Source organism: Anolis sagrei, chromosome 2 (assembly GCF_037176765.1).
Source record: "Anolis sagrei isolate rAnoSag1 chromosome 2, rAnoSag1.mat, whole genome shotgun sequence".
Lineage (NCBI taxonomy): Eukaryota > Metazoa > Chordata > Lepidosauria > Squamata > Dactyloidae > Anolis > Anolis sagrei.
This window is the reverse complement of record NC_090022.1, coordinates 42,856,177-42,883,627: the sequence shown is the minus strand read 5'-3', so window position 1 is coordinate 42,883,627 and position 27,451 is coordinate 42,856,177. Positions and strand designations below refer to the sequence as shown.

The window sequence follows — 27,451 nt, the reverse complement described above, 5'->3', positions numbered from 1 at the left end:
GTACCAGATGCTAATGGGATTGTCTTAAAGAGATTGCCCTATGGGATTAGGGAAACAGAAGGTAATGAGGCATGGAACTGGATAGCTGGGGACAGCATAGAAGCAACATTTTAAAACGTTAGAAATATATAAATGAACAAACCTTGCAGAACAGATGTTTGATAAAAATAATTTTAGGAGCTAGTTAGCTCATGTTATATCAAGAGAAATTGACTGTGAACAGACATTTCATAAAGTCCTATACTGATACAAGATTCGCTATAAATCTTTTTAAATGTCCCATCCAGAAATTATTTCTACACAAAGTAAGAAAAAATGACATTAATGTTTGTAGGAACTCTGACTGATTTGGGAAGGTTAACATGTATTGCACTGAGGCATAGGCCACCCAGATCAAGGAGTTCAATTTAGTGGATCAGTAGAAACTGACATTAAGGGAACACATGCATTTTTACTTTCACTTCATTAAGCCAGGACCACTTCCAAAATTCAATCTTCCTTATTTTATTCCTCATTGCTATTCATCAGGAACTACCATGGTTCCACCCAACAGAATCCTAGAATTTGTAACTTTATGAGGTACTTATGGTTTCTGACAAAGAGCTTTAATAAAGAACAGTGCTTCTATGAACCTCAACAAGTGCAAAATCCCTGGATTCTACAGGATGTGCCATGGTAGCTAAAGCATAACCATACTCTTCTTATTAGTGTGCAGTGTGAATATATACATGGTTTGCTATTGGTATATAAAACTCAGGTGACCTCACCTTATGGACATTGTTTGGAGGGTTACTTTGAAGAAGAATGAACATAATGGGCTATAGAAGCCATCCATCAGTGAGCAGTGTCAGGAAGTCTCTGGTACCCACTACCACTACTGAATGACTGACATCATATAATATTCATTTTCATTATATTCATTTTCCTCTATGTCTGGCTCTTTGTCTTAATCCTACCAGTTTCCAGGACAAATATTTTTGAGAGATCTACATAACTGTCTCTTGGTCATTCATTTTGTGTTTTAGTTTCTGCCCTGTGGAATTCCCTCTCTATTATGAACAATAGATTTAAATTGTAAGCATCAATTTATGATATATTTTTTCACTCAGACTCACCTTGAAGTCTACTCAATTATTTATATTGACTTTATTGAGAATATTATAGTTTTCATTTTTCCAGTTTCCCGTTTTTATGCCATATGCCACTGGAGCACTTTCTTTTCTAAATACAAATATTCGATATATAATGTTTTTCCCAATTTAGATTCTAAACCAGTTAGGAATAACAATTTGATATAAGCCTTCATGTTTAGCATCATAAAATCCTAGATTAGGTTTGCATATTTAAGTAACAACTTTTGGCCCAATGCTTCTGCTCCACCCCAAACAACCCATCGTGTTTGGATTGAATGAAGGACATTTTTTAAAAACTTCTGATCAGCTCCTTCCCTTCCTGATAGCAAGTGAGGCTGCAACAAAGACGTGCAACAGGAACCCTTTTTTTTATGTCTGCAGCTTCATTCAATGAAAGGAGGGAATGGAAATGTTATCCTCTTGACTTATTTTACCTGTGGTGAGTTCTAAAGGTGAGGGTGGTATTTGCATGGGTTAGCAATGTGATTGTCTACTCCCACTGAATATAGATCAATTATAGATTTGCCACTATGTGTTATGAACCCACACTGTTATACTGTGGCTACTATAAAGAACCATCACACAGTTTTAAAAAATCTGTATATTTGTAACAACGTAGAAAGAAAATTCTTGGGAAGGATTAACTTGACTACAGATAATAATTTACCACACCCCATTTCTCTTTCCTGTATGGCATTCCATTATAAATCCTGGCCATTAAAAGATCCCTCTTGAATCAGATTAAATATCAAACTATTGGATCGTCTTCTTTCACATGGTGACCAAATGAATGCCTAATGGAAGATAGCACCCTACCATAGCTTTCTTCCATTTTATGAAATACAATGGAATACACTAGGTAGTCCCACCTAAAGCACACACAGATTCAATATTCAATAATTGTTTTCATACATCTGCTCTATTTGGGATTAGCAAATTATTTAGAATGCAAGGCCTACAATTCCCCTGTCCAATCAAAGCAAATATTTTTGTTATATACTAGGATTTTAGTACACTGGTATATCTTATTCCTTGTACACAACATAATAAAATACAGAGGGAAAGAGTAGATAAATAATACCAGCTGGAGGTGTTTCATATCGTTCTGATGTTTCACTAGGCTGACTTCTCCCAACAGCATTTACGGATATCACACGGAACTGGTAATTTACATAAGGGACCAGTGGTAAGACAGCTGTAGTATCATTCCCCGGGACCCTGATTAATTCTCTCCACCTTCTTGGTTCCCATCGATTCTCTTCAAACTCCACAATAGATTCTAAAAGAAGACAAGGAGAGAAAATGCAACAAGCAATGCATGTGAATTAAGGGAAGTAGCTTTCCTGGAAGAAGCAGACTGATTAGAAGAGAAGAAAATTAGCAGCAGAGAACCTTCAACAATACAACCCATTAAGCACTGCTTTCAGGGTAGTTTGTTTATTCTAATGTTGATCACCTGCTGTCACTTTATAAAAGTGAAGCAAGGACATAATTATTCTTACCATTTATTGGACTGTTGTTGGTGCTTCCAGCACTCCACGACAGCCTAACACTTCTGTTCCCCTTTTCTGAGATGTAGAGATTTTGTGGAGAATCAGGAACATCTAAAATATTGGGATGCAACAAGAAAGTCTGATGAAGTGTGGTTTACAAGCATCCCATTATTTTTAGCATTTTAAAGTGATATGGTGCTAAATGAGGATTCACAATATCCAGCCCTCCCAGTCTGGGATAGTGGGTTGGGGGAAAGGAATAACTGAGCACTACAAGGAGAAAGCTTCTAGCCAAACTTTCTCCATGCTGTCTTAATTTTCTACCTGCACTGATTTATTTTTGTTTTATTTGGAGAGGATAATTAAAAATGTGCTCACGTTTCCTCACTTGTAACTTGAGATGGCAGAACCTGCTTTATCACCATGGGATTTCATTATGTTGCATATATAGACAGATTTATACCATCTGTTCAAATTAGACTATTATTCAAAGCAGGTTAGAATGAGTTCAATAAAAAATACAATTCTGAACCAGTGGAAAGTGTTGAAGTGAATCTGATGAATACTGCAGTGGCCCCCAAATTCCAGGACAAAATTCATGACCTGATACACAAGCCTACATACTTTCCTGAGGATTAAAATCAGTAATGAGATTTATTTTGTGAAGAAATAGATAAAAATCACTTACCCATGACAGTTATGCGAGAATCATCTGCTGTAGTGTCCAATGATGTACTGCCTATACATGTGTATACTCCTTGATCTTCTAATTCCACATTTTGTATAAACAATGTGTCCCCCTCCATAATTATTCTATTAACAAAAAAACATAAAAAGATATACAAAATGATAAGACAGTGATAAAACAAGCATATTGGGATTACTGTGCTCCCTCTCTCTTACACAGTGTGAGAGTTTTCACACTGAAATGAACTCACAATAACCAAGTCATTTTCTATATTAGAAGGGCTAAAGTTACATCTTATGTAGCAAACGGATTACAAACATTCACATAAACACAGAGATAAGCAAATCCTGCAACCATTATTCTTAGTAGAGTTTCAAGTGCCTCCAACTGAATTACACCAGTTTCCAGTTGTTGGCGATCTAACCATTTCCTTTATTTTTCTTTGGGTTTAAACTTTCCTTCTGAGCATAATAGACCATAAGCTATACAGAAACTTCTAAAACTCTGTGACACAGCCTCAAAAGTTAAAATGAATAAGATTTCTGAATGTTAACTATAACAAAGATCCTGCATCAAGCAGGACGACTATAATGCTCCTATTAATATCATTTTTATTCTTCCCCTGCCCTGGCAGATGTTAAGCCTTTGGATAGGTCATTGCTAGTGCTGATTACCAATGAAAAGAAGAAGAAATAGTTTACATATACATAAATTAATCATGTTTAAAGAGGGGATCCAATTCCTTGGATTGGATTAGTGGCTAAAAAAACATCACAAACAGGTCATTTTGTTCAAAACAGGAAAGAGCAAAAAAGAGGAAAGAAATATAATTATTAATTTTGGAACCATTAGACTAAGGAGTAGAAGACTGTCCAGTCCTATTCAGAATTCATACTATGTGGTGCATCTCTCCCTCTTTTCTTTTATATCTTGTTTAGTTCCCATTTAGCTTAAACCTGAGTCTCCTCTAAGAGAAGGGAAATAATAGCAGAAGGGGGGGGGGGGGTTCTTAAGCCCTTGCTTTAAAACTGGGAAGCCCCCCCCCCCCCCCACCATTGCTGCCAATGGGCTGGATTGAAAACAAATATTTTGTCTTCCGGGATCAAAAATGGATTTTAGTCATCCTGAATTCAGAAGCTTCTGAAAAATGGATTGGAGCACCCACCAAAATCCAGGACACTGAAACCAATCAAGGTTTACCCAGATTGCACAAGCCTAGTGTATGCCCTTATTTTCACACACTCTCACATTTTCTAAGCAACTGTTTTATTCCCATCTGAAGATTTCTTTTCCCCATGGGGATTTCTTTGTTTCCACAACAAGCCAGATTTTTCAAAATCCAATAACCACAGGGACAGAAAGTCAGGTGAAATCTTCTGAACAGGAGCATAGGCAGTAAAACAAATACCACAGAGCTGTTAACCTTTCCCTATGCTATACAGAACACACACACACACGTATATGGCTGGAGTTATACATAAAAACTGTACCCATTCCAATTTACAAGCAAATTCAACTTAAGAACAAACCTACATAACCTATCTTGTTCTTAACTTGGGGATGGCCTTTATACAAAAACAGATCGTGGATTTTTAGAACAACATACTAGCCACTAGATGTCACTCTAGCACAATTCTGAAACACACTGTGAGAGTCTACAGACAAGATAATCTGCTTTAATATCCTATTGAGAGAGAAGGGAATTATAATTCTCCCTTCACCCTTGCCAATGATAGGCATTAAGAACTTGTACAGAACTTTAATAAAACCAAGAAAGAAGATTCTATTGACTTTATGAAGGAAAATAAACCTCTCTTCACCAGGAGAATCAGATGCAACAGAGGGATAACTGAGGGATTGTATCTCTTAAATACCACTGCAGATCAAAGATTCCTGTGTGTTAATGGTGCAGTGAACATTTCCAGCTAACTGTATTAGTTTTTACATGGATAACATATTATTGTGTGATACTTTTACATGTATAAATGAGTCTGTTCGTTTTTAAAAATACTTAATTTGCTTGTTAAAAGTTCCAATTTTAATTCTTGGCATCTTCAATGAGGTTGATGAAAAAATGTACTTGGTATATGGAAAAGTTGCTCCCAGTCAGTATCAATAACACTACATTAGGTGGATTTTTTTATTCAGTAGAAATTAGTTTTTTTCTGTTGCCATTATTATTAAATTAGTCAAGTGATAATTGACAAGCATACCTGCCTTCATTTTCTAAATTTGGGGTGTGTGTGACATCTTTTTGATTATAGACTAATTTCTGCATCAATGTTGGTGTTTTTTAAATAACACAAGAGTGCACATTTTGTTGCAAATAAGCATTTTTGAAAGACACTCCCCACCAAATAATGTATTTTCATGAACCTGTATATCATCTTCCCAGTTTTGTACATAGTTATAAGAAAATATATCAAAACATTCCAAAAATTTTAAATTTTCTTTTTTTCTTTTTTCCCTTTCTTCTTTTTTCTTGTCAATACTCAATAAAGATAATTTTTTAAAAAATTCAAAATGTGTGAATACTGAAACATGACTACATTTTATATGCATGTTTTATACAAGAATTATGAATTCATTTTGCTCAGCAAAAATACAACTACAACTGAACAACTTGTTTTGTATCCCAGAACAATGTGTGTCCTGTAAAGAAACCAGGCATGTGGTTATTCAAAGCAATCCTTAGTTATTAAAAGGAATGGCCATTAAGAGTAATAATCTTTTATTACCTCTCTTCATCAGTGTCATTCTTTCCAAGCTCCTCACCGTCCTTCCTCCAAGAAATCTGAAAGTGGTCTTTCAAATGAGGATCATATTCTGAATGACATCTTAACAATACTGGGTGGTCTTTCAAAACTTGTGGATTCTTGGGTACAACTGAAATTTTGGTAGCATCTGATAAATCAATAAAGATAAGTATAAACACTTCTGTCATGCATTTGCGATATAAAATGTAAATAAAAATACTTTCAGGGTGTATTTTGTCACATTAATTATTGTAACTCCTTCCAGTGAAATTCTGGTATTTGTGATTTTGAGATTGATAGAGTCTTCTGGGGAAGTTTTCTACTTTTCCTTAGAACTACTAAGTTGCCCCCAGAAGAGAGGCCAAGAGGTGTGCTTTGGCAAAGAAATGCATAGAATTCTGGAGGAAAATATTGCTATAACTTTTACTGATTACAGCTTTAACCAGCTTGGCCCAGGCTAGATTAGATCTAGGCTTTGGCCAACTGTCTGCCATGCAATGATCTTCTCAGCCCCAGCTCATGTGTGTGATTCACTGGAGTGACAGACATGGGATGCCACCAGTGGTGAGTCTCTAAATCAGTGGTTCTCAACATGTGGGTCCACAGGTGTTTTGGTCTACAACTCCCCAAAATTCCAGACAGCTTACTAGCTGTTAGGATTTCTGGGAGCTGAGGGCCAAAAATCTGGGGACCCATAGGTTGAGAACCACTACTCTATGTGAATCCAATGTCATTTGAGTGGGATTGAGTCTCTCAACTGAAAATGAATTGCGTTGCCTTTACCACCAAATCCTGTAAGAAGACCCAAAAATAAAAAAAAAATGTGACACGCTTTATTGAAAAACAGGTGAAGGGAGGACAGGGTGAAGGCCTACACAGACTGATTGGGATAGTTTGTTTATTTTCATCATTGCACACCTGAGTGTAACCATCAGACTTTGAAGCAGAAAGCTTATTCACAGACTTTGAAGCAGAAAGCTTATTCACAGATAATAAACCATTTTTATTGCCTATGAAACCACACATGGAATGCTGGAAAGGAGAAGCCTGGGAACTTGAGAATGGCACCATCATTTTGATTCCCTCCTGATGCTGGAGGGCACAACATTGTCATTTGAGGTGAGTCTGAAGCCAACTCCTGTTTTCATTTCATATTTTTCTAAATGGTTATTTTAGCTGCTCTAACTGGCATTTTAATGGAGACCAACACAAGCTATTTTGCAAAATAAACTGGCTAGTTCTGTAAGCAGTGGAAGTGAAGAACAGATTTGAAGGACTAGATTTAGTAAACAGAGTCCCAGAAGAACTATGGACAGAAGTCCGAGACATTGTTCAGGAGGCGGCAACAAAGTACGTTCCAAAGAAAAAGAAAACCAAGAAGGCAAAATGGTTGTCTGCTGAGACACTGGAAGTAGCCCAAGAAAGGAGGAAAGCAAAAGGAAACAGGGATAAGGGGAGATATGCCCAGTTAAATGCGCAATTCCAGAGGTTAGCCAGAAGAGATAAGGAACTATTTTTAAATAAGCAATGCATGGAAGTGGAAGAAGACAACAGAATAGGAAGGACAAGAGATCTCTTCCAGAAAATTAGAAACATTGGAGGTAAATTTCAGGCAAAAATTGGTATGATAAGAAACAAAGATGGCAGGGACCTAACAGAAGCTGAAGAGATCAAGAGAAGGTGGCGAGACTATACAGAAGATCTGTATAGGAAGGATAATAATATTGAGGATAGTTTTGACGGTGTGGTGAATGAATTAGAACCAGACATCCTGAGGAGTGAGGTTGAATGGGCCTTAAGAAGCATTGCTAACAACAAGGCAGCAGGAGATGACGGGATCCCAGCTGAACTGTTTAAAATCTTAAAAGATGATGCTGTCAAGGTGATGCATGCCATTTGCCAGCAAATATGGAAAACACAAGAATGGACATCAGACTGGAAAAAATCAACTTATATCCCCATACCAAAAAAGGGAAATGCGAAAGACTGCTCAAACTTCCGTACAGTGGCCCTTATTTCTCATGCCAGTAAGGTAATGCTCAAGATCCTGCAAGGAAGACTCCAGCAATACATGGAGCGAGAGTTGCCAGATGTTCAAGCTGGGTTTAGAAAAGGCAGAGGAACGAGAGACCAGATTGCCAATATCCGCTGGATAATGGAGAAAAGCAGGGAGTTTCAGAAAAACATCTACTTCTGCTTCATTGACTATTCTAAAGCCTTTGACTGTGTGGATCATAATAAATTGTGGCAAGTTCTTGGTGGGATGGGCATCCCAAGCCACCTTGTCTCTCTCCTGAGGAATCTGTACAAGGACCAAGTAGCAACAGTCAGAACTGACCATGGAACAACAGACTGGTTCAAGATTGGGAAAGGCGTACGGCAAGGCTGCATCCTCTCACCCAACCTTTTTAACTTGTATGCAGAACACATCATGCGATGTGCGGGGCTGGATGAATGCAAAGCTGGGGTGAAAATTGCTGGAAGAAACATTAACAACCTCAGATATGCAGATGACACCACTCTGATGGCCGAAAGCAAGGAGGAGCTGAGGAGCCTTCTAATCAAGGTGAAAGAAGAAAGCGCAAAAGCCGGGTTGCAGCTAAACGTCAAAAAAACCAAGATTATGGCAACAAGAATGATTGACAACTGGAAAATAGAGGGAGAAACCGTGGAGGCCGTGACAGACTTTGTATTTCTAGGTGCAAAGATTACTGCAGATGCAGACTGCGGCCAGGAAATCAGAAGACGCTTACTTCTTGGGAGGAGAGCAATGTCCAATCTCGATAAAATAGTAAAGAGTAGAGACATCAGACTGGCAACAAAGATCCGCCTAGTCAAAGCCATGGTATTCCCTGTAGTAACCTACGGATGTGAGAGCTGGACCTTAGGGAAGGCTGAGCGAAGGAAGATAGATGCTTTTGAGCTCTGGTGTTGGAGGAAAGTTCTGAGAGTGCCTTGGACTGCGAGAAGATCCAACCAGTCCATCCTCCAGGAAATAAAGCCCGACTGCTCACTGGAGGGAAAGATACTAGAGACAAAGTTGAAATACTTTGGCCACATCATGAGGAGACAGGAAAGCCTAGAGAAGACAATTATGCTGGGAAAAGTGGAAGGCAAAAGGAAGAGGGGCCGACCAAGGGCAAGATGGATGGATGGCATCCTTGAAGTGACTGGACTGACCTTGAGGGAGCTGGGGGTGGTAACGGCCGACAGGGAGCTCTGGCGTGGGCTGGTCCATGAGGTCACGAAGAGTCGGAGACGACTGAACGAATGAACAACAAGAGACCCTTACTTTTCCTGAAAGCAAAGTATACTACAAATAGTAATTCAATAATTATTAACCCCCTTCTCTTTAGTGACACCCAAAATATGGTACTCAGGTTGTCTGTATTATTCTGCCTTACAGTATGACAGCTATTCTAAGAAAAGAATATCTGTACTATGATTCCACAGCAGTTGTAGAATCACATTGTAATGGCACACTCATCTAGTAAGACATATGTTAGGCATTGCTCACTTTATATAGGAATAGGTAGATGGACTCTTTATGACATGTCAACTTGACTCCTCTCAGCTTTAATCAAATCAAATTACTGTTGTAGCTTTCTTAAGAACAGTAGCCAAGGAGACTATCACAAATGGTTACAGATCTATGTTGTCTTTGCCCCTTAAAACTTCCAATACTGATGTGGAGATTTTGCTCAGTGTTAACAAATATCATATGTCCACAATGGAATTTGCACATTTGGTGATGTGGGTATATGTCCCAAATAAACAATAGGTTTGGAAAAAAAAACTTTCCAAGAGAAATGTGACTCAATCCAAAACTGAAACATAATTAAAAAAACAGTAATTATAATCAGTATTATGTCTAACTTTTTGAACAGGAGAAGTGTGGAACAATCAGTCAGTATTTTAGCTTCTTCACCTCAAATTAAGTAAAATCATGACACTATGAACAACTGGGTGAGCATAACAATGCTTTGTGCTATTAAGTGGGCAATGATAAGCAATAAGCTTATACGTTCACTTCTCATTGCAAACTCATTAGGTGCAGATAACAACAACAACAACAACAACAACAACAACACTTTATTTATATTCTGACCTATCTTCCCAAGGGGACTCAGGCTGGATCACAGTACACATACGTGGCAAACATTCAAAGCAGTTTGGACAGACGGAACAGAATGGACAGAAAGGAGGTGCGTTGTGCTGATGTCCAGCTTTCGGCACCTTTGGAGGTTGTGCTCCAATCTAGCCACAGGGGGATGCTGTTGCTTCATCTTCTATGATGAAGAGCCATCAGGACTTCTTCCTTCCTTTTGGTCACCGGCATTTTCTGGTTTTTTTTCTTTTTCTTTTATGATGTCATAAAATACCTCCCCCGCTTTTTAGCGGTACCTAATTTCTCTACTTACAGCTCTAAGCAGTTTTCTAACTGCTTAGGTAAGCAATGAGCTGGGCTGACAGTCAGGTACTCACCCTGACCTGGGTTTCAAACTGGCAACCTTTCAGTTGGTAGATCTTATTGCTGCTGCTAGTGATTTACCAGGTGTGCTATAGCCTGGCCCTCAAATCTTTAGTATTAAAGCCATCAAATATTTAATATTAAAGTAAATTAATAGTAAGAATTACCTCTGACAGTTAGAGTGGCTGTGAGAGCACGTCTCCCAGCAATATTTTTCACCACACAGGTATAAAACCCTGCATCTTCTTTTCTTGTTTCTCTAATCTCCAGGGTTCCATTCAGATCAGCATCAAGACGTTTCATGCTATCATCTTTAGTCCTAGTGAGGCAATCAGAATCACAATTCATAAATTTGGATTGATTGTATGTTTTTTTTATATCTTGGCATCATCTTCCTTGGAAGTGATACTCAAGGCAAATATAATATAGACAAAATAAAGAACATTTGTCATAAAAATGTAATTAGTGTATTTATTTAAGATAGTTTAAAACATCCACTGATAAATAAAAAACCAGTAGTACAGCACCACATTAAATTCTCTTTCTGTAAAACAGGGAGATTTCCAGAATTCAAAAAGCTCTTGAAAGGAAAAGCCAGGTAAATCCAATGATGCTTACCTAGAATCATAAAATAATAGAGTTTGCTTCATAGAGCACTCCTGACAGATGGTCATCCAGCCTCTGTTTAAACACTTATAAAGAAACGCCATCACATTCCCAGGTAGTGTATTCCAACATAAACAGCTTTTATTATTAGGAAGTTCTTCCTAGTCAGAAAGTTTTTCTTTTGTACTTCTGCATGTGCAGGACTGCACTGTAATCATAAACATGGATAAGGATGGGGCCAGTCTAACCTTGCTAGAAAAGGAACTCCAGGTTACTGGAGAAAGCTTCCTCAAACATTTCAAAGTCCAGGTGGCTTATATGGGAGCATAGATGATATGGGAAGATTCTGTCCTTTAGGTAGACTCAAGTTATTATGGGCTCCTTAAGTGGTAATCAGCATATTAATTTGAAAGAGAAAGATAGGGAGAAAGAAGCTGAGTGCTCCCTGAAAAAAGAGCATTAACACTAAGTTCTCTGGGTGGTAATAAAAGAAGAAGATTGAAACCTAAAACATACAGTTGCAAAATGAAGAAAAAAGGATTTAACGAGGAACAAAATACAAACAGGAACAATAACATCCAAGGTCTATGAAGCACCATGATTTAAAAATAATATAAAATAAAATAATTTAAAAATAATAATGAAGTGGAAAAGGGTTATTTCCATAGAACATATTTGCACACATGTTGTATGTTGCTGGAGAAATTTGTAACAACAGAACCTCCAGGTTTTACCTTTACTGCTGATTTTGAAAGGAAAGCAAGGAAATAGCATCAAATTAATACGGATATCTGTTCATTAGAAATAAAAAGCCACCTTAACTTATATATGGACAAAACCGGACTAGATATATTTCAGTGGTTTTGTTCCTGTATTTCCCCGAAATAAAGAGACGGGGTAATATGATATCATGTTATCACTATCACCACCACCTTCATTGATATCATGCTTTTCCCAAACTTTGGATTCAAGGCAACCTACAATTCAAAGCAAGTACAATACAGGTAAAACTTACAAAAGTATAGAGTAACACTCTGTCATTTTTAAGAGCAGTAAAGATTTCATTTTGACATTTGTTTTTGCATTCATATCAGAATATTTAGGATGATCTGCAAGTTCTACACTATAGCAAGGTTTTCTTTTTTCTGCTGCTGCAAGCAGCTGTGTCATGAAAGTAGAGCACTCACTTTAATTGTGTTTCACATGTTTCGCTTCATATTATGTTCAGTTTACATACCAGAGACCATGGTATGAATGACACTATGAGTGAGGCTGCACTTTGATGGCCTCTGTGAATTGAGGCCAAAGGCCAATGTGAAGTTAGTTTGGAGTACTCCAGGCCAAGTCACAATGTGTGCCAGTGAAAGAGCCTGTCTCAGCTTTGGCATATGACCTGCCCTCCCACCCTCAGTACAATATAAGCATCGCTAGTCACTTCAGGGCTACAGCTACTGAATAAACCACAGCTACTGAAAATGTCTAAACCAGATTGGCAATTGAAACTGTCAGTTCCAGCTCAAGGCAACAATGATTCAGGATCAGAGGTGGCCTCCACTGCAGTGAGCCAGGAAATCTGTTCTGTGTTTTACTGTGAACTTTAAAGAAACAATCAAAGGCGTAAAAAGATAGATTCAGCATTTTTGACAGCTTCTTGAAGCTTCAGATAACAATTGGGGCAAATTCAATAGTCTGTTATTGTTTATGGTTAGGGTTACAACTTTGGTACATTGAGGAGAATAATGGATACCCATTAGGACATCCCAAAACAATGGAATGGAAGGTTGAAGGACACAATCATTCTTGGCGATGTTAAACAATCCAGGCTAAGCTCTAAGGTTTGTACACTTGAAGACAGACATAGGGGCCTTTAGGGGATTTGAGAGCTTTGGTGTCTTTTCAAAAACTAACATTTGCTTTTCATTAATCCATCTAAATTGCTCCTGATCAAGGAAACCCTCTGAGCAAACTAAGCTCTGTTGATCTTTGCCATCCTGAAGATAAAGGAAATGAAACACCAGCTCCTGGGACTTTATCATTTCAATTGCTAACAAACAACGAGTAGCTTCATTAACCTTGTCACACTAATTTATTTATTTATTTATTTATTTATTACTTGCACTTATTTACCGCCACTCTCAGCCCAGGGGGTGACTCGTGGCGGTGAACAACAACATAGAAAAGACAATTTACAGTAATCAGAACAATACATAACATGCTACTACTACTTGACATATACTTATACTAAAAATCCGCTTCGTCATATCATGGGTCATAGTCAGTCTCATAGTCGTGGTCCATTCCGGTCATCATTGCCAAGATATAGCACTCAGTTAAAGGCCAACTCGAAGAGCCATGTTTTCAGGCTCTTACGAAAGGCCATAAGGGAGGGCGCCTGTCTAACTTCAGCAGGGAGGGCGTTCCACAGCCGGGGGGCCACCACCGAGAAGGCCCGCTCTCTCGTCCCCGCCAGGCGTGCCTGTGAGGCAGACGGGATCGAGAGAAGAGCCTCCCCGGATGATCTCAAGGTCCTCGTGGGCTCGTAGGCCAAGATGCGGTCTGCAAGGTATTTTGGGCCGGAACCGTTTAGGGCTTTGTAGGATAGTACCAGCACCTTAAATTGGGCCCGGTAGCAAATCGGCAGCCAGTGGAGCTGGGACAGCAGGGGCGTTGTGTGCTCCCTACGCCCTGCTCCTGTTAACAACATGGCTGCCGCGCGCTGGACTAGCTGGAGCTTTGAAACCTTTACAATATGAGTATATTTAAGCCCATCTTATTGGCATCTTATGACAGTATCTTTCTTTTGGATAGATTTTTTTCAAAAAAGAAATCAATGCAGGTTTCTTGAAATGCAGCTACATGTTCACAGTCAGGAAGAATCAGATGTGAAATGTCAAGAACAGCCTATGAGGAAGAAGAAGGGATTGAATAAAGCTTACCAAGAGACATCAGGTTGAGGTACTGCAAAAAAGTGACAGTATAGGCGACTTGGGTAACCCACAGCCACAACATATTCTTCACCATCTGGAGTTAAGATTTCTGGAGGAATCTCTGAAAAGGTATATACGGATTGTCAAAAAAGGAGTGGAGTATTAAGAACTAGACCTATAAAAATGACTCACATATTTTGACCAATTGTTTTACTCCTATTAATCTATAAAGTATTTGACACTTCCCATATACAATAAATTCAACCTCCTTTATATAAAGTACAAATGGTAGTAATCTAAACCAAAAAATGTGTAATCATATATCTTACAGAAACTCTTCTGTTGACCTATGAAAGTTAGCAAACTTCATTTAACACCCTTCAACTGTTATTGCTAAATCTTCTCTCATGTTATCTCTTAGGTACATCTATTACACTAAGCAATTGCTTCTTGCTCTCTCCTTTTATATAAGTCTATCATATTATAACATCAGTGGTGCCTCCATATCTTCTATAAAGGAGAATTGTATTCTTCCCTGCATTTTTGTTGCAAATCATTAACTCGTTTAGAGAAATTATTTTTCATTTCCCCCCTTCCAAAACTATTTGGATATATATGTGACTCTGAAATTTGTATCCATTTACCAGTTCTGTTTATGTCAACATCAATTAATTAACATATTAAATTTGAGAAACCAATCCTTCCTTAATCCCCACCCCTGGTTTTGTGCTAAGCCCTCTCAATTACTCTCCTTGTACAATGATAAACAAACCACAAAAAAGTTGAGTGGTCTTTCCATTTCAAAAAAGCCTATTGGTCTTGCCCTTTTTGCAATAGTATTCTCTTCCTTCTAAAGACTTAAATCAGCCACAGAATGTCAATGTTTTCTTCCCAGATCATCCTACAATGCATTTCACACCACTTATTAATTTTAGTCTCCTCCAAATCATAAGCAATGAAGTTTAGGCTCTCTCCAGATAAATCTTCTTCATCATTTTGAAATAATTGCTAATTTCCTTGTTCCTCTCCTTCTCTTAACTACATCAGTCAAATCCCTCTCCTCAATTGTGTCATCTATTCATTTACAGTTAATTGCAAAGTTTAAACTAAAAATTTCCATGTACTTTATCAGATGACACTTCTCAAGTATCTCTTGCAAAATCTTTAAATCCCCTTCATCTTTGTTTATCTATATCTTTTTCCTATGCCTTTGACACAACAAGGCTTGTGTGTATGTGTATGTGTGTGGCGTCTCATTATACATGTGAAGGTGAAATAGCTCATCATTTCTATCCCTAGTAAAAACTTACCGAGAACATCAATATTTGCTGTGGCAAGAATGGTACCATGCTTGTTGGTAGCCTCACACTGGTACACTGCACTGTCATTCAACACCAGATCGGTTATACTGATCTCTCTTGTTGAAAAAGCAGCCCTGCTGGTTTTTGTTTCTATAGATGACAAAAGCAAGCAAAATGGTGAAGCACTATTTATTTACATGAACACAACAAATGTTCTTTTTAATGATGCACTTATAATACACACACACACACACACAGCCTGCCTTTTCTTTACAGAGCTCTCCACATTTGCTGGCACTAGGGGTGTAGGATTGGTTCAAAAGTGGAAAAACTCAAAATAAAAAGCTGCTTTTTTCTGAGAGGACATCTTTCTAGACATTTCCAGGTTCTACAGCATAATTCAATTGTCAACCTCTGAGAGAAGCTGGCCATAGATGATGGAGGACCTAGAGAGTCCTAGAGAAAACATATTAAAGAAATCCACAAATAATCAAATATGCAAAAATAAAAACAGCAAACTGACTGTACAACTACAATTAGAAAATATCTTGGAAAATGAACTTCCTATGATTTTTCACATAGCCCATTCCAAGCCACACAGCAGTTCATAGGTCATAATCAACACTTTGAATTTTACCGAGAAATATGCTGATAGTCAACGGTGGTGCTTTAAAAAGAGAAGCACATGTTCCTTAGTCAGCATTTTATAAGAGGTGAAGTTTCCAAAAACTTTGTAAACCCAGACCAGATGGGAGCATATTACAGAAACCCAAGCTTGAAATCCAAGATTTCAAATTGTAAAATCCTGGATATAAAGGTTCTCTGAATATGGACATTGCATTATTATTTCTCAGTTCTTTTCATGCTATAGTTAAACCTATTTCATTCTATAAGTAACAAAGCCAATTCACTGCTAAATTATACAACAGTAAAATGATATGTAGATCTCATTTTATTGGTTATTGGTTTGATTTAAAGAGATAACCTTATTAGTACAAATATTACAAATATATTTATACAAACTGAAAAACAGAAAGGAACAGAAAGGAAGGGAAGTCACCTATTATCAAACAATCACAACTCTTATTGGAATGAAATAGTTCCATTGACTATTGCTAACTGTGAGATATATAAGGTTGAACACTGTGAAAACCATTCACTGCATGGCTATCAGCCTCTTCCCAGCAGACTCAAATCAAAGGAAAGCTTCATGAGAACAACCACTCCTCTTCATGTTCCACAGCAAGAGCAAGAGTATCCCTCTGGGCAGTTAAACCAGGAAATCCCAACTGGATACCCCCCCCCCCCCCCATGAGGGTCTGCCTCCAGAGGCAATCCAAGAAAGGGCAATTTGGAAATCCCTGAGCAGACTCAGAAGTGGAGTGGTCAGATCAAAAAACAACCTGGCAAAATGGTACTACCTAAAAGAATCCTCCACCTTGTGAGATTTTGGAGCAAAACAAACAACTCCGTATCTGCATGCTTGTCCACAATGTCCTGCCTCATGTATAGAGGAAGAGTTGTTGGAGGCTATAGACAATGTGGTTGCTGTTGCCCGTTTCTGGTCAAAAGACATTTAGCCACTTGTGCTCCTTCTATTTTTATCACTTTTATACTAATTTATGCAATGCTTCTGACATGAAATAAATAACATTGACTATTGAGCACAGTTAAATCTTTAAGGGGAAAATTTGTCAAATTACTCCAATCAGCACCACTTTTTGCGTGTATATAGCCAATCAACATTCCTGTATTGCATTACATAGTTGCATCCTCTAATTACCTGTCAAAGGAACACCATTCCTTTTCCACTTGATAGTTGGCTCGGGATTGCCCACAGCTTCACATACACGTACAAAACTTCTGCCAATACTGAAAACTCCACTTTCTGGTTTTGTAACCCACGTGGGTGGCTCTGTTAAGAAAAAAAAAACACACACATATTACTAGGCAGCAAGCCATTGTTAAGAACCAACTAAGGCAGTGATTCCCAACCTTTGGTGCTTCAAAGTTTTTTATTTTAGCTTCCAGAATCTCTGTCCATTGGCTAATTAGGCTGGTATTTCCACAACCTCTGGAGAAACAAAGGCTAGGATCCATTGAAATAAGACACAAATAATAATGAACATCAGTTTATAACTAACTAGCTTGGGGACCCGGCGCTGCCCAGGTTATTTGAGAAAGGAATTATGTATCAAGGTTGGTCTTTATCAGTTATTTATATGGCTCGCACTGGTCTCAGGGAGATAGTGAAGGTACTGCAAGTCCCATCATCTGTGGTCCATCCTCCTCCAAACTGCACCAGGATGGAGAGTGGGTCATGGGGGCTTCGTTATAAAAAAAAACGAATTTTTAACGAATTACGAAATTACGAAATGAAACCACCCAGCCCTACTAGATAGATAAAGTAATTAAAATATGGTATATACTTTTCTTCTCCCCCTCCCCTTCTTTTCCTGCAAATTATGTATGTAGGAAGGCAGAATATCACTTTCACTCTCATAAAATGAAGTGAAATGAAATCCTGACTTCCAGCAGTATCAGTCAAATCAATAAGATACATCTTCTAAAGCATGAAAAAGGAGGATGAGGCAGAGGGCCTTCTCTGTGGTAGCCCCTTGGTTTTGGAACTCGTTACCCGGAAAGATTAGGCAAGCGCCCACCCTGGCAGCCTTCAGGAAGAGCCTAAAAACTGGGCTGTTTAGGTGTGCCTTTGACGAATGAATGTAAATTCCCATTCTTCGACCAGCTCAGTACAACATGCCCTACGATACACTTTATCCCATTCTTTAGTGAAACTCACTCCATTGCTTGTCCCATCTGAAACCTCCACCACACACACTACCCTACTCATCCATCTCACCCAGGGTTTTTAAATTTCATAATTTTATTCCTTGTAACTGGCCCAGCACGTCATGTTCACTTTACTATTTATTTTCATTCCCTATCTTTGACTTTGCATTAATTTGCTGTTTATTTTTAACTGATGTTATTATTTACTGTATGTATTTGATTTTGATTTGTTGTAATTATTGGGTTTGGCTTCATGTTAGCCACCCTGAGTCCCCTCTGGGGAGATGGTGGCGGGGTATAAATGAAGATGATAATGATGATGATGATGATGATGATTATTATTATTATTATTATTATTATGTTGCACCTGCCTTCCATATAGGTATAAGAGATGGGAAGGCCCTCAAAATAGGCATGCCACTTCCACCCCTTCAATTCATACCCAGGGTTTTAAGAATTTTACTCTTTCAGCCTGGACCTTAGTAGAAGAATATGTCCAGATTTTTAAAGCCTCATTCTTATCCAATTATTAAGAAAGTTACATGACTACAGGGATTGTTATTTTTTTAAAAAAAACCAAGAGAATGAAAATTCCCATCCATTCTAATTCATAGCCTTACACTTAAACATAGATGTGTACAATATGGTCAAAATAACATGATATTTGTGGGTAAACTGATTTGAAATGGCAGAAGTGATATTTTATTGCCTTTAAAAATCTGAAAACTGATTTGGTGATGAAAATCCGTCCTTGAAATGGACAGACAGAAAATAAATATTTCCTCTGTGGCTAATTGCAATATCTGTACCTGTATAGAAAAAGCAGCAAAAGCATAAGTGTTGAACCCCCACACCTTACAACATAAAGTTACACACACACACACACACACACACACACACACACACAGAGTATTCTCACACACATATATGCCCTCCAATTGTCCTCATTTAGCAGATAAGAAATGACAATCATCTGTTGATCTTCTTTTCAAATGCTTTTAAAATGTCCTAGTTTATCTCTTCTTCTTCTATTTTCCTCCTTTGTGCAGTTACTTCAATTGCTGAAAACTGCAATCAAATTAAACTCAATATAGAGAGTGGGGAGTTATGAGATATAATCTTGCCCTTCGTAGTAGGTTCAGGTAAAAGAAAACTAATGAAGACTCCCAAGTTCATGTTCATGCCATCTTCACTACTCTCTGATGTTTCTTGACCGAAGGTGCTCCAGTTTTCATGTCAGAAATGTTGAAGGTTTTGCATAATGTGTGTGAAGTGATTACATAGTAGTATGGCAGGATGAAATGTGATTGACAAGCAGCTTAAGAGTTGGCAAAAGGGTAAAAAGTTCGTGGGATTTTTGGAGGAAGATATTAATCAGCAGAGGATTTCAGGGCAGACAAATCCAGAGCAAATGAGTGAAGATGAGCAAGTTCAAGAGATCAGAAACCAAATCAAAGGTTAGGCTGAGGAAAGTGCAAGAATCAGATAAGGAAAAATGAAGGTGCAGAGGCTGGAGTAAGAATCACAAAGCCACTTGATGGCCATTGTATCAAGGAACAGGAAAGATAACACTGAGAAAAAAAGGCAGTGTGAAATATTCAGCATAAAAAGGAGTCTTGATTAATTCTATTTATAAAACATTTTCATTCAGTATTAAAAAGATATAGCTGAAGTGAGCAATAGTCTGCAAAAATGTATGCTGGATATTATTTTAGTATGCATTAAAAGAAGGATAGTCTCCAAGATGAAGGAAATAATAATCCCACTATATTCTGTACTTGTCAGGCCTCATCTGAAGTATTGTGTTCATTTCGAAGCATCTCATTTTAAGAAGGATATAGCATCTCATTTTAAAAAGGACAAATTGGATCAGGATTAGAGAAGAGCAACAAAGGTATGAGATATGGCGAACAACTCATATAAGGAAAAGTTGAAAGAGTTAGGAATGTCTGAATATTCCCAACTTTCTGGGGTGACTCAGGGATGACATTCATTGCACTTTTTAAATACCTTAAAGGTTTTCACCAAGAGAGGAGGCAGGTCTATCCTTGGAAGCACCAGCGGGTGCTACTAGTTTGAATTTACAGGAGAGTAGACTTCAGCTGAACATTGGAAGGAACATCTTGTTAATAAGAATGATTCAGCAATAAAAGCATTTGTCCAGACAGGTGGTGGAGTCTCCTTCTCTAGACTTCTCCCAAAAGTGGCTGGACAGCAAATTCTTGCATTAAGCAGCACTTTGGACTCAAAGGCTCATGAGACCCCTTCTAACTCTGCAAATTTATAAACTGATTGTACCATGCCAATATAATCCTGTTATGATGCTGCTACGCTGCCAGATATCAAGATCTGCATAGTTAAAGCAATGGTATTCCATGAGTAACCTATGGATGTGAGAGCTAGACCATAAGGAAGGTTGAGCGAAGGAAGATAGACACTTTTGAACTGTGGAGGAAAGTTCTGAGAGTGCCTAGGACCACAAGAAGATCCAGCCAGTCCATACTCCTGGAAATAAAGCCCAACTGCTCACTGGAGGGAAGGATATTAGAGGCAAAGATAAAGTACTTTGGCCACCAAATGAGAAGACAGGAAAACTTGGAGAAGACAATCATGCAGGGGGAAATGGAAGGAAAAAGGAAGAGGGGCAGACCAAGGGCAAGATGGATGGATGGTCGGTCTTTTTGAAGTGACTGGCTTGATTTGAAGGAGCTGAGGGTGGCCATGGCCAACAGGGAGCTCTGGCGTGGGCTGGTCCATGAGGTCACCAAGAGTTGGAAGCGACTAAAAAAAACAACAACATTATGTGTTTTGAACTGGATTATCTGAGTCTACACTGCCATATAATCCAGTTCAAAGCAGATAATCTGGATTTATACAGCTCTGTAGAAGGGGCTTTAGACTGTATCTACACTGCCATATAAAATCCAGATTATCTCATTTGAACTGGATTGTATTGCAGTGTAGACTCATATAATCCAGTTCAAAGCAGATAATGTGGATTATCTGCTTTGATAATTTTATTTATTTATTTAAACATTTTGTATACCGACCTTCTTACCTCTCTTGAGGGACTCAGACTGGATAATCTGGATTATAAGGCAGTGTAGATCCAGCCTTAGAAAAAGATTACCATGGCTATTTCTTCAAAAGCAGGTACTTTCAATAATGCTTTTAGTCCATTTGATCAGCAGATGGCACTCTCTGGCAACAACTGCAGAAAGGGGGAAACTGGAAACCCTGTGTTTAATTCAAATCATTGTTTTAATGTTTAATTTTCAGCTCTGGTTTTATGAAAGGCGGGGGGAGAACACATCAAAAATCATGTTATCTGCTACCCAGAGCTCCATTCATTGCATCTGCAGCTACAGTGGTGTGGTTGAAAAGTACTGCTGACATTTGCCAAGGCTTTCAATGCTAGCTGGCCTTTTCTGAAATCAGGCTGATCAGATAGACATGAAGTACACACACTGGACTTCATGTTAGGGGAAAATGTTCTGTTCCCCAAACAACTTGCCTTTCCAGAAAACTTTGTTGTTATTATCAATGCTGTTTAGCTGTCATCTAAAAATCAAATCTAATTTTGAGATGCTTCCCTCCGTTAAGCATCTGACTAAAATCAGTTTAGCTCTTGAAGCTTATACAAAAATGGATCTATAATGAAGATACCTTCAGAGAGGCAGAGATGGGCAAAAGGAAGCTGCTGTCCCTGACATAAAAATTCTGCCTCCATCAGGAAATTTCAATGACTTTCCAAATTTTCAGCACTACACTGGCTGAAATCTTCACTTGTATAAGTAAATAGCTTTTGTTACTACTCCATTATTTAGTCAGAGGCCAGTAGGGGGTGCTAGAGAGAGAAGTATAGTGCATTGGGAGGGGGAAGTTGAAGGAGGAAAACCATTTCCCCCATTTTCAGTGGTGATTTCCCCTCCTCACTTCCCAAATCGTAAATGAGGGTTGTTTCCATGACAGGGACATGGGTGGGGGGAATAACAGGAAAATAGGAGGAAATGGTTTTACTCCTTCAACCCACCCTCCACCCCCATAAAATGGACTCTGTAGCACCCCTAGTGGCCTCTGCCTGGATAATGGAACAGTATCAAAATGTCATCCAGTGAAAAGGGGCAGGAAAGTTAACCTAGGAAAGTGAATACAAGTGTAAGAGCCCTTAGAGTGAATGAATTCTAGTATTTGCCCTTCTTGAAATATTAGGAATTTGGGTTGGTGGGGCAGAAGTCTTATAGGGGCAATATATTGATTTCTCTCCTCTTCATAGTTATAATCTATACTCCAATGTTCTACCTCCAATAAGATTACTGGTCCCAGGTGCCACCATTCTTCCAGTCAACAGATTTATGATTCCAAGTAGGAAGAATGGAAAAAATACACACAACACCAACACAATCTCCATTCTGTTCACTGCTACTGCTTCCACTTTACTATAAGTAAAGTGATGGTGGATGGTATACTTCCAGAAGGGGCAGGTCTTTGCCATTGGAGGAGAATTGTAGAAGCAAATGTAGGCCATTCCTGAATTAATCTAGAATACTACTTCTTAAATGTGGGTCCTGACCCCAAATGAGGTTCCCTTAGTTAATTGTTGGAGTTCCAAAAAAATGGCAAAAGTAAAAGTTTTCTGAATATTGTGTAACTGTGTTTTTTTAAAAAAATATAGATACATAAATCTGTTATGCTGTGAAAATGCTGATTTCTTCTCATGAAATGTCTGATTTTATACCTATTTTACATAACTATATACCTGGGATCCCATAAAATATTAGGCTGAAAAAGATCAAGAGTGGAAAAACTTGTGAAGCCTCAAAGATCCACAAAAGAGGGCTTTGTCTGTCTCTCAAGTACAGATACTTATCCTCAAAATGAGCACTGATAGATTTTTCCATACTTCTAGTGGGAGGATTGATATGTGTCTCACATGTCTAAATGTTTAAACTCTACTTGTTACAGTTAACTAAAATTATATCCAATAAAAACATTGCACTGCACAACTAAAGGTGCCTTACTACTTTTGGCTGCATTCTAAGCACACTGTCCAGTCCGACACTTAGGACAATCCTGAAATGAACGTAGCTAAATTCAGTGGTATACTGAATTTAGGGGACTCTAAGCACTTTTCAAAGGTGAGATTTTTATTTTATTTATTTTTTAAAAAATAATACATATGCAATTTATAGAAAGAAGTGATGAGCAGAGTGCCGCAAGGTTCCATCCTCGGGCCCAGACCTGTTCAACATCTTTATTAATGACTTAGATGAAGGCTTAGAAGGCATGATCATCAAGTTTGCAGATGGCACCAAATTGGGAGGGATAGCCACTACTCCAGAAGACAGGAGCAGAATTCAAAACAATCTTAACAGATTAGAGAGATGGGCCAAAACTAACAAAAGTTCAACAGTGACAAATGTAAGGTACACCACTTAGGCAGAAAAAAATGAAATGCAAAGATAAAGAATATTGTGTCCAATTCTGGGCACCACAATTGAAGAGATATATTGACAAGCTGGAATGTGTCCAGAGGAGGGCAACTAAAAGAGTCTTGAGAACAAGCCCTATGAGGAATGGCTTAAAGAGCTGGGCATGTTAAGCCTGAAGAAGAGAAGGCTGAGAGGAGACATGATAGCCATGTATAAATATGTGAGAGGAAGCCATAGGGAGGAGGGAACAAACTTGTTTTCTGCTGCCCTTGAGAATAGGATGGGGAAACAATGGCTTCAAACTACATGAAAGGAGATTCCATCTGAACATGAGGAAGAACTTCCTGACTGTGAGAGCCGTTCAGCAGTGGAACTCTCTCCCCCAGAGTGTGGTGGAGGCTCCTTCTTTAGAAGCTTTGAAACAGAGGCTGGATGGCCATCTGTCAGGGGTGCTTTGAATGCAATTTCCTGCTTCTTGGCAGGTGATTGGACTGGTTCATGAGGTCTCTTCCAACTCTATGATTCTATGATTCTATGAAATTCAAGTCATGGCAATTTCACTTCTCCTAGTTGTTAACAGCAAACATGTTTGCTGTTTTGTAAGGGTGTAACAAGACACATAGTTCTTTTCTCCCTCCAAAATATCTCTTCAGATGGATGCTATGTCATGAAGTTACATCCTTCCAGGCACATGATGTTTGTGTGTGGGAGGGGGGCATGACAAATGGATATCCCCATTATAGCACTCAATTTAAAAAGGTTAAAGTTCCCCCTGACATTAAGTCTAGTCGTGTCCAACTCGGGGGGGGGGGGGACTCATCTCCATTTTTAAGCCAAAGAGCCAGCATTGTTCACCTTCAAAGTCACGTGGCCAGCATGACTGCATAGAGTGCTGTTACGTTCCCGCAGAAGCAGTACCTATTGATCTACTCACATTTGCGTGCTTTTGAACTGCTGGGGCTAACAGTGGGAGCTCACCCCATTCTCTGGATTTTAACTGCTGACCTTTTGGTCAGCAAGTTCAGCAGCTCTGTGGTTTAACCCACTGCCACCCAAGGCCCCTTACCAGTGAATTTAGCCATGCCAATTTCAGGAATGTCCCTAGAGCCAGGGTGGACAATGGCTATTGCTTGGAAGCAGTAGGATTATGTCTTACACTAGATTTTCTGAGAGTTAGCCAAGGAATTGAAGCTATTCTGGGCTATTCTGAGCTTGGAGCTATTTGTGTAATGCTTGGTATATCTTTACCGCCCTAAAGCAGTGAAGCCACCAGCTGCCCCTGCCCTGAAATGACACGACAATTAGATGTTGTGATATATATATATATATATATATATATATATATATATATATATATATATATATAGTGTGTGTGTGTGTCTGTGTGTGTGCATGCGTGATTGCACATGTGCGCGTATATATATATTGCATCCCTGCCCACCAAGAATGGTCAAGTTTCACATATATTCGACCTCTTTCTAATGTGTTACAATTCCCAGTGACATTTTGGAACACAACTAGCAAAAATATAGCACATCCTCAGAAATATGGTAATCAGCAGTATGTTTCAATACTAGGAATGCAAAATGTTGTTTTTGGGAAGAATCTTTAAGGATAATAGCACAGGCAGCAAGTAGCCTGAGTTTGTTTCTCAGACATTTTCACAGATCTGCCAGGGAAACATCTGTTTTGGCAGTCTTTTAACTGGACAATCTCCCATCATTGGCCTTGTGGTCACTAAAGGATTAGAAAATTGTCTGTTGGCACACTGCACATTGATTTACAAGATGCCTAAAGTTCATATCAAAAGACAGCTTTTCTTTCTGTAAAATAGCACATTTTTAAAAAACATATTCTGGGAATGTAACCAATATTGGTTTTGTGTGCTTTTGGATTGGCTTGTGCTTTGCAACCACAGAGAAACATGGCTTGAAAAGAAGATTGTATTCTAAAGGACTTCTAAGACTACATCATTCTAAATCTCTAGCTTTATTTGCAGCTCAAGGGGCATTAAGACATAAGAGGATTAATCTTGAAAACTGTGAGAGCTCTTGTAATGGACTGGCCACTTTGTGTTAACCATTACCTTGTCTTGTGTACCTCCATAATGAACTGGCACAATTGGGGTTATAATACTCATAAGATTAAATCTTGATGATTTCAATAGCACTCATCACATTAAACTAAAAGCACCCCAACTTAATGAATGTGGGGATTTATCTCCTGAGCTACTTGGCTTTACAAGTTCCCCACGTGGTGGTGACAGAGACTTATCTGTCACAATTCAGGTAAACAGCAGAAGATGACCGCTTGAAGAAAAAAAGACATGAATTGTTGTTTTGCACATTTTTGAACATGCATCCTAAAGACATTTTACATGGACATAAACATGCAAAAAGTTGTAGACATTCTTCAAAGGACTTCTGGGGTTGCTTTTGCTTCCTTATTAAGTGAAAGGTATCGCTGGTTTTGCCTCTGCATCAAATATCTAGAAGTTACATGGGATGCAGTATTAATGTCAAAGAAAATGTACCCGTATCAGCTGATGCTGGACATCTAAAGAACTTCACATAATATCTGGAGAAGCTATTATTCTCCCAATATGTCTTACTACTTGGTGCTATTTATGACTGATGAGCATTAGAGTTCAACCACATTGAAGTCATCATAGGTTTCCCATACTGCCCAGAACTGTGAAACAAATAACATTTCCACTCAGCTATAGAAAAAAGAAAAAAAAAAAACCACTGTCCGCATAGGGAAGCTGATGAAGAAATGCAACATACAAACGAGCTACATACCCATGAAGAAAATCCAAGAAATGCTATGTTCAGCAAAAGACAAGAGGGATTCTCTTCACTTCTGCAGGAGTCTACCGTATACCATGCAGCTGTGGACAAGTCTACATAGGGACCAACAAACGCAGCGCCCAAACACGAATCAAGGAACATGAAAGGCATTGCAGACTACTTCAAGCAGAGAAGTCAGTCATAGCAGAGAACCTGATGAACCAAACTGGGCACAGCATATTATCTGGGAACACTGAAATGCTGGAGCACACTGACAACTACCATGTCAGACTACACAGATAAGCCATTGAAATCCACAAGCATGTGGACAATTTCAATAGAAAGGAGGAAACCATGAAAATGAACAAAATCTGGCTACCAGTATTTAAAACTCTAAAATCAGAATAGTAAATTAAGAGCAATACTCAAATAGCAGGGGAATTCCAGATAAGAATCAACCAGGGCAAGCTAACACCTCCCAAAAAGGATTCCACGCAGCAGCAACCAGCCAGGCTTTGAAACTGCAGGCCATTCACTGCTAATCAAGGTAGCAAATTGCATCCTTCACATGTACCTCATGCAGACAAGAGTTCTTTCCCCCACCCTGGACATTCCACAGATATATAAACCTCACTTACTTAGTTTCCAACAGATCCCTCAACCTCTGAAGATGCCTGCCATAGATGTGGGAGATAATGCTTCTGGAAAACTCACAGCAACCCAAAGAAAAGACCCTTTAGTCAGAATTCTCTGTATTGCATTTTGGTATGTTGGTGGTGTTAACAAAAAGCTCTACTATTAATACAGTCTATGTACAGGCACTCGTAATGTGACTTCAAGATAATATCTAAGCATATGAGGGGGACATGCTTTGTTAAAGCAAAAGTTGCAATGTAATATCAGAGAACCAGCATTCTCTGTGCATTAACCTTTTTTCCCAAAGAGATAAAAGCAATAGCCACCGAAAAGAGCAGCTCAACTCTGACCAAACTATAACTCTAATCAAATTATACTACTGTTAAATATTCAGGTCAAGTAAGAAGGCAATTGCTATCATGGATT

General features: G+C 38.6%; 1 protein-coding gene across 5 annotated transcripts in view; it reads right to left on the bottom strand.

The window, feature by feature from the left end:
* CHL1 (cell adhesion molecule L1 like) overlaps positions 1-27,451 on the bottom strand; it is a 296,469-nt gene that overhangs the window by 27,940 nt on the left and 241,078 nt on the right. For all 5 annotated transcript variants that reach the window (XM_060766330.2, XM_067463473.1, XM_060766329.2 and 2 more), the window contains 8 exons: positions 17,159-17,290; positions 15,385-15,525; positions 14,084-14,195; positions 10,709-10,860; positions 6,053-6,218; positions 3,315-3,439; positions 2,636-2,737; positions 2,215-2,412 (listed from right to left, as the gene is read on the bottom strand). In XM_060766330.2, the coding sequence (XP_060622313.2) occupies positions 2,215-2,412; positions 2,636-2,737; positions 3,315-3,439; positions 6,053-6,218; positions 10,709-10,860; positions 14,084-14,195; positions 15,385-15,525; positions 17,159-17,290 (1,128 nt within the window). The remainder of the gene's footprint in view (positions 1-2,214; positions 2,413-2,635; positions 2,738-3,314; positions 3,440-6,052; positions 6,219-10,708; positions 10,861-14,083; positions 14,196-15,384; positions 15,526-17,158; positions 17,291-27,451) is intronic.